The sequence below is a fragment of the Lineus longissimus genome, chromosome 6 (assembly GCF_910592395.1).
Source record: "Lineus longissimus chromosome 6, tnLinLong1.2, whole genome shotgun sequence".
In the NCBI taxonomy this organism is placed as follows: domain Eukaryota; kingdom Metazoa; phylum Nemertea; class Pilidiophora; order Heteronemertea; family Lineidae; genus Lineus; species Lineus longissimus.
The window spans coordinates 8945231-8953707 of NC_088313.1; the positions used below are offsets into that span (position 1 = coordinate 8945231).

The 8477-nt window shown below is 44.2% G+C and overlaps 1 protein-coding gene across 1 annotated transcript; it reads left to right on the plus strand.

The window, feature by feature from the left end:
- The first annotated feature begins 6133 nt into the window (after nucleotides 1-6133).
- On the plus strand, nucleotides 6134-7468 carry LOC135489943 (uncharacterized). The gene has a single exon (XM_064775579.1). The coding sequence runs from the start codon at nucleotides 6134-6136 to the stop codon at nucleotides 7466-7468; it is 1335 nt and encodes a 444-aa protein (XP_064631649.1).
- Nucleotides 7469-8477: the final 1009 nt, after the last annotated feature.

The window sequence follows — 8477 nt, forward strand, 5'->3', positions numbered from 1 at the left end:
GTCCAAGGAAAATGTGGAATCCGGGCTTTGAATGGAGGATGCCATACCGAGAACCATGAATGATTTTCATGACCAGCACGCGCCTGACTACTACATCAACGGCTACAACTACGACCAAATTTACTTGGTATCACCCCACATAGAAGAGGCTGCCTTGAAGGCCCCACAGGAAGACTCGTACTCCTCGGCATGGTGTCTGGCAGCAGCATCCTCTGTGTTGTTCCTTCCGATTTCGTTCGTCTATCCGGCCGTAAAAGGCGAGCAAGACAAGGTCGTCAGTATTCTCTCCCATGTTTTTCAACCAAGACAATTTCTCCCAGTCCCCAAGAGCTCGCGACTGAAGGCGCTGTACATAATGTGGACAAGTATGCAACCGAAAAATCCGCCGACTGTGGACAGCCAACCATTTTGTTCCCCTCCTACCTTGAGATAGAGCCCCTGCAAGACAACGCAGCACGTATACAGAAAGGACCAAAGTTAAACCAGCCAGCCAGCCTCGCCACCGCCAGCCTGCCAGAAAGCCTCGCCATCACCAGCCTGCCAGCCAGCCACTCCACCGCCATCCAACCTCTCCACTGCCAGCCAGCCACGCCACCACCAGCCAGCCTCGCCACTGCCAGCCAGCCACTCCACCGCCAGCAAGCCAGCCAGTCTCGCTACCGCCAGCCAGCCAGCCACTCCACCACCAGAAAGCCTTGCCACCGCCAACCTGCCAGCCAGCTACTCCACCACCAGCCAGCCTCGCCACTGCCAGCCAGCCATTCCACCACCAGAAAGCCTTGCCACCACCAGCCTGCAAGCCAGCCAGCCACTCCACCACCAGAAAGCCTTGCCACCACCAGCCAGCCATCCAGACAGCCTCACCACCACTGCCAACCAGCCAACCAGCCTCGCCACAGCCAGCTACTCCACAGCCAGCCGTTCGGTCACCAGACAACGTGCCAAGTGATGATTTGCTCCTTGACCCCTTGAACGATCCATCCAGTGATGAGGCACAAGAGCCATCGATCGGTACGCCTATCAAAACATTCCAACAATGGGAGAAGATTTGGATATTATCAACGGAACTACGCTCGCACGGAATCGCATTCCATGAGGCAAGAAGGAATTCGTTTACGTTACCTTCGAACGTAGTGCAGGCCATGGTAAAAAAGGAGACTTCGCCGATTATTGTGGCACGTGAGATACCAAGAATATCTCGAGCAAAACGAGATATTTCGTCTGCATCGATGGAACAATGACTTTTATCGAAAAAAGAAAGGGGGTCTACAGAAAGGTCCAGAAGAGAGCATTCGTGACGTTCGACCCGTAGCCAGCAGAGGCCAATATCGCAACGATGAAGCAGTACTACACGACTTCAAAGCGTGATTCCCAGTTAAAAAGACAAGTGACGTGGTTTGAGAAGATGCCAAATAATCTGACAGCCGGAAAACATTGCCGTTGCCGAGTTCAAGTGAAGTGGCAGAGTACAAGATCTATTTGTGGTAATTCGACAAAAAATACAGACGCCTACAAGAGAGCCCAAGTTTTAACAAGGAAGAATATGCGCGACATCGTGAAACACCTTCAGCCGAACGACGCCTACACTGACATGATGGCCAGCGATTCGATGCCACGGAACTTGAAACAAGTTAAAAAAATATGAAATACAACGTCGATAAAGATTCTTCGCACCCAACCCGAAATCGAAACAATAACGCAGACGATCTACAATATACTGTACCTACTCAGTTATACCGACAGTCCATTAAATATTCGTAGATCAGCGGACCGCCTTTTTCACCATGTGACTGTGGTAATGCTACTCACGTGGTACATATAAGCCCCGGCAACATTTTAATATTCATTTATCGGGGTCAGTTCAAATGCAATGGAAATGTGATCTGACAAAAGTCTGTTCAATAGCCGTGTCGGCGGGTTTCATACCTCACGGATTGGCTTTACAAGGTGATATTCAGGTTGTTTGAAATACAGGGTGTCCCAACATTAAAGTTGCAATGCTCCTATTCATTTATCGGGGTTGGTCAAGTGCATTGGAAAAGTGATATGAATCTAGTTTCTAAGTCTCGTATGGGGAGTCCAAGACCTTCTGTGAATGTTTTGATCTTGGCCGATCGCTGGTGCAACCAGTAGGTCTATAGTGACCCAAGCCCATGACTTAATGTGTGCAATCATTACAAATGGCAGGTTTACTTCGGGCGTCTTATTCTGTAAAACAGAAATTAAAGTACATTGATGCATTCCGAATGCAGGACAGATCCGCGAGCAAATTTGCAGCCTGATGTTAAAGAGGACAACTTTTCTATCCTGGTTGACCAATCAGGAGCGGATTCGGGACAACTTTGCATCAAGTAAAACGAAAGGCCAAGAAAGGAAAGTGAAGGATAGTGGAATTTGCGGCTTGATTTCAACACCTGATCATCAATTTTGTTTGCTCTCAAATTGTGCACAATCATTTGTATCTGTATGGTCAGTGACAATTCATGAACACTGTGGTCAACTACACATAGACGCTAGGCGTTTACCGCATAGATGAACTTCCGAAAGCAGATGCTATATTTGTCAAAGCACATTTTGGTTGCCTTTGCTGCCCAAATCAATCAATTAACACCGGGGTCTCGATTTTTTTATACTGGGTAACCAATTCTTTATCTTGCGTGACATTCTTTAAGTCATTCTATCTTGTAATAAATTCTAAACGCGATGTAACCCTTGCGTTGAAAAAAAGTTCTGTCTTTGGAGAAATTGGGAACATTTCCAGCATTCAGTCCCAAAGGGAAGAATTCAGGTACAAATGAAACATTTTATTGTGGGAAATTGTGTGAAGTTTGAAGGTTTTGCTGAGATTTGAGGCAGAAAATGTAAATAATCTTTAAAAGTCGGACACCCTAGACGCCATCAACTTTTGTCTAACTTCACTAACACAATGCACTCGATTCACTGCAAGTAAGCAAGTCAGAATTGCGTCAATGCGGGTGAACGCCTGGCAAGTATCTGTACGTTGACCACAGTGATAAATCTTACACCAGTGTACATTTATATTGGCTCACTGTCTATAGTGACCATTAAAGTTGCATGGGTTTTTTAACCTCATTTTGCGATAACCTTGTTTGTCCATAAGGGCTGACCGATTCGGGCGCAATCGGCATCATTGGCTGTGTTTGGCATCATAGGTGTGTCTCGTGAAGTGATTTTGGACAACAAACCATTGTATATATCTGTTTTTTTCGTTTTTCCATGTAATTTTGCCACGCCCCTTTTCCAGGGTGTTATTCATATTGATTCATTATGGTCATATGTACGTACATTCGTACAAGGGGACGAGCTTACTATGTTCCAACAAATCGAGTACATTCGCAAAATGTTGATTTTTTGGAAGCGTGTGAGTAGTGCAAATTGGCCACAAACAATTTATTCCATTTTATTCCATTTGATTCCATCGACAAATATTTAAAGAAAAGAACATATATCGTGCCAGTTCGATAGTTTCAGGTTTTATTAGTAAGGTTTGATCCGGGGGTGTGATAATGACATGCTACATTAGCCGATAATCAACCTGGGATCGATGAAGTATTGCAGGTGTATGACTGTATGCAACTAAGCTTATGGTGAGCATTCGGAACGAGGTAATCACCGTAATTACCGTCATCCATTAATGTTTACATCGTTCACTGCTTGCTTTCCGTACAAAATCAGTAAGTTTTCAGATGTCGAGGTGATGGAAATACTCATCGAAGTGTCAATTAGTTGTCTGTGAATCGCTGGCAGCATTGGTATGACCTGGTTTGGGTGACACTGACTGACAGAGTTGCACTTGCAGCCTGATGCGGATGGCCGGTGAATTCTGAAGTCAACGTATACGTATAGGCCGGACATCCTAAACAGCGTCCACCAGCGTCCACCAGGTTTCAAAGTTATCAAAATTATATTTTCTTGACATAAATCAATAAAATAGGTTATTTAAAACATATTTTGCAAGTTTTATTGCAATATATTGAAAAATAAGTGAATTATCTGTGCTAGAAGGCTGTAGGAAAAACCCGGAGGAAAGGCTGGCGGTATGTTTCTTCTGGATTAGGCCTACCCACAAGTATGTCTGTGAATAATTTAACAATCTGTAATGAAAAAGGTGAATTAACTGATGACGGCTCATCCAAGGCAACCAATTTGGCCCCAGGCTTTGGCCAGGCTTATTTGCCTTCTCTTCCCAACAGCGATGGATATGAAAACTCCCTGCACTCCTTCGTGTACGTGGTGAAGTCTTTTCAATGTATTTCACTATTTTTAAACAAAGATTAGATTGCTTATGTAAACTCATTCTTATCATGTACATGTATTTTGCAATTAACGTAGCGAGAAGTCACCACTATATCAGATAAAACTTACATCAATACGCCTGCATATTTCACTGGTAGAGTAACCTGGCCCAGTAGCACTGGCTCCACCATGTCCACTTGCACTGGAACGACTACAACAATCGTTCGTGCCAACCAACAAAAAAATGTCCGAAAACGAAGACCATCTAATCCGCCGACATTTTTCTAACAAGCCGGCAGTTTCATAACCCTGGTATGCAAAAGTTATATGGCTCTTGAACGAACTCCCTAACGCCTCATTATCCACGTACTTCAAAATTGATGCGGAAAAAATTGCAGTACGCTTCTCATTCTCCGACACTCCCGCCATTTTGGTTTTTTTCTTCCATAACCTCGGCGGACTAATTCTACATCGCCCGCGGAATGCCGAAGACATTAGAAACCTGCACATCAAACGTCGTCGGCTAACTGTACACCTTACGACTTTGCCTCCAGACGTAATATTATAGTAGGAGGAGTACACAGCTTCACACCACAAGTTTGTTGTGGCAATCTACATCATGTCTTTAGTGGCCGCATCAGGGACACCATGCTAAGTCACATAAAGTGTGTCGTGGAGGTGTGTCCGCCAGACTACCGCGTGATTAGTTGACCTAGTTGATATCTGTGTCAATTCGTTGTTTTTGCGACGACCAATAATGACGAATCATCAGCAAGAGTATTGACTTGTCGTAGTGGCCGGTAAGGGCGATGGGACGAGGCCTTATCACTAAGTCCGTAGTGTAACTAGTTGTAACAACCCTTCTTGGTTTATGCACATTTTGCAGTATTTATACCCTTAAAGAAGCAAATGCTTTCAACACATATAATCTGTGCCTCTTAATGATTCAGCGATATCTAGAAATCATCACTTGCGTGTTTCCAGGGAATGTGAAGATTTTTTTCATATTTTTGCATTTTTCTCCAAATATAGGGTTTAAAATGTGCCTTAGCCTGATTATACTTCTAAGCTCTTCAATTAGTACTCGCATTTTAGTCTGGTGGTCCGCCATCTTGGATTCAGTAAGTGAACCAATTGGTCCAGTCCCTGTACACATTGACAACATTAGAGCAATCATTTCTCACAGTGAGCCATTATCGCCGAAGGGCTTGTTATGTTATTATTTTTAATTCATTGTGAGAGACATGCAATATTTCACTGAATAAGCTCTGCTTTAAAGGTCACACGAAAATCGTACAAACTTTTGTTAGAAGTCCGTCTATCCACTTGGTGGACATCCTTTCAACAAAATAGTGCGCCAACATCAGACATTGGCCCCAAGTATTGGTAAATTGGTCACATAATTTATTTTTAAGGACAACAATGACTTTGAAGAAATACCGGACATCATCCATCAGCCTAGACAAAGACATGGACGAAAGCCTAATCAAGTAACGTAAGTACAATACGTAAACCTATTAGCCAATCTCAGCTGATCTGAAAATATGATCGATACCGAAATGTGACCAACGCCCTTGGCTCACCGATGGTATGATGTACACTGATAAATGCAAGGTCTATCAGTAATAAGACTGAACGCATTAAACTCTACGTCAGGGACAATGATATTGATTGTCTGTTCATTACTGAAACTTGGATCAATGAGAATGACACTGCTGCAGTGACTGCTATCACTGAGGAGGGTTACAACTTTTTCCATGTTCCTCGCCCAAATAGGCGTGGAGGTGGTGTCGGTGTAATGCATCGTACCTCACTGAAATGCAAAGTCAAGTCCATCAGCTGGCCGAAAAGTTTTGAATGTCTCCGTGCAAGGATCATGTCTGATCATCAGAGTTTCTCATTCGTTCTTATCTATAGACCTGAGAAAGGGCCACAGGCAGATTCCAATCGTTCTGCTTTCTTTGACGAGTTCTGCAGCCTACTCGACAACATATCTATCACCGCAACGAAGGATAAGTTATATCTCTTAGGAGACTTTAACTTTCATCTCGATAATCCCAATCACCCTGACTCTAAGAGGCTACTTGAGATACTCGAACAGCGAAGTCTTCTTCAACACGTTAACAGTCCTACCAACGACAAAGGCCATGTGTTAGATCTCCTCATTTCGCGTATTGGGGACTCCTCTATTGCCGACATTGAAGTCACAGATCCTAGCATATCTGATCATTGTGCAGTTTCCTTTGTCCTACGTATGGTAAAGCCATCGGAACTGCAGAAGACTATTTGTTACCGTACGATTAAGGCGATCGATGCTGATTCTTTTGCCTCTGACCTTACGAGGAGAGTGAAGGCTCTTGACCTCGCAAGTGATCTTGAGACTCTAACTGTGTGTTATGACAAGGTTCTCCGAAACACACTTGACCAACATGCTCCTGCGAAGTCCAAACGCGTTACAGTCCGTCCCAATGCACCTTGGTTCAGTGACGAGATTGTACAGGAAAGAAAGACTGAACGTAAACTTGAACGGAAATTTCGGCGCTCAAAACTTACAATTGATCGCCAGATTTGGAAACATCAAGCCAGACTTGTGGATTCAATGATTGAGACAGCCAAGGAGGACCATTTTGCTGTGCAGGCTGAGGAATCATCAACTGTTGACACTTTCAGAACAGTGAACTCTTTACTCTATGGCAAGAAGAACACTGTTTTGCCGAGTCATGAGTGCGCCAATGAACTTGCAGAAAGGTTCAGTGCATATTTTGCAAATAAGGTTCAACTGATTAGGGAGTCTTTCCCTGACCAGGACGGTGATGAGCAAGTGCATGAACAGTATCTGTGCTCCTCCAAGCTTGATGAGTTTAAGCCTGTTACTTCCACTGAGTTTGTTAAACTCCTCGGTCAAATGAGAGCTACTAGCTGTTCACTTGACCCCATTCCAACACCTTTGCTGAAAAAGTGTACACCGGGTATAGTTGAGCTTATGATTGCAATCATCAACTCCTCTCTCAGTTGTGGTGTTGTCCCTGATAGTTTCAAGAGGGCTATTCTTAATCCACTTATTAAGAAACCATCATTGGATGCCGATGTACTTAAAAACTATCGCCCGGTGTCCAATCTATGCTTTCTCTCAAAGGTGCTTGAGAGGGTAGTTGCCAATCAATTATCAGTACACTTGGATAGCAACGATCTGCGTGAACCTTTTCAATGAGCCTATCGTCCTATGCACAGCGTTGAAACTGGGCTTACTCGTGTCCATAATGATGTCATTCGTGCGCTCGATGAAAAGAAATGTGTCCTCTTAGTACTTTTGGACATGAGCGCTGCTTTCGATACTGTGGATCATGTGAAGCTGATAAATCGCCTTGGTGCAATGGGAGTCTCAGGGGTGGCATTGAAATGGTTCACGTCCTATCTTAGTGGCAGGTGTCAGGAGGTGTGCGTTGAGGGTAAACTTTCAAAGCCAAGTATGATCAAGTGTGGGGTACCTCAGGGTTCCATACTTGGTCCCCTGTTATTTTCCATCTATACTACACCTATCGGTGCTATCATCTTGGCACATAGCATTTCTTACCACTTTTATGCCGATGACAGTCAGTTATACCTGGTTTTCACACTGCCTGAGCTCCGCCCCACATGTGACTTGATGTCAACCGGTGTTTTCGACCTCAACAAATGGTTGGTAAGAAACTTTCTCAAGTGTAATGGTGAAAAGACAGATCTATTGTTCATTGGTCCCAAGAAGCACATCGACGTGCTTAGGCTGCAATCAGTCCGCATCATTGACGCTGATGTGTATGCTTTTCTTTCAGCGAGAAACCTTGGTGTAGTTTTTGACAGTGATTTCACTTTCAAACAGCACATCAGTGCTTGTGTTAGGGCCTCATACTTTCATATCCGCAATATTGGAAAGATCCGCAGATATCTATCGGTCATCACCACCAGGCTCTATATTCAAGCCCTCATCACTTCTAGACTTGACTTCTGCAATTCCCTTCTTCTTGGCTTGCCTAAATCTACTTTCCGTCCACTGCAGTTAGTGCAAAACAACGCGGCTCGTCTTATTACCAAGTCTCGAAAGAGGTCACATATTACCCCAGTCCGCAAGTCTCTACATTGGCTCCCTGTTGAACAGCGTATCGCTTACAAGGTCCTCCTCCTTACTTTCAAATGTCTCCATGGTCTGGCCCCATCCTATCTCTCCGAGCTTATATCAATCT

Coding starts and splice junctions, on each gene's coding strand:
- LOC135489943 (XM_064775579.1), top strand. CDS start 6,134: ATGTCTGATCATCAGAGTTTCTCATTCGTTCTTATCTATAGACCTGAG.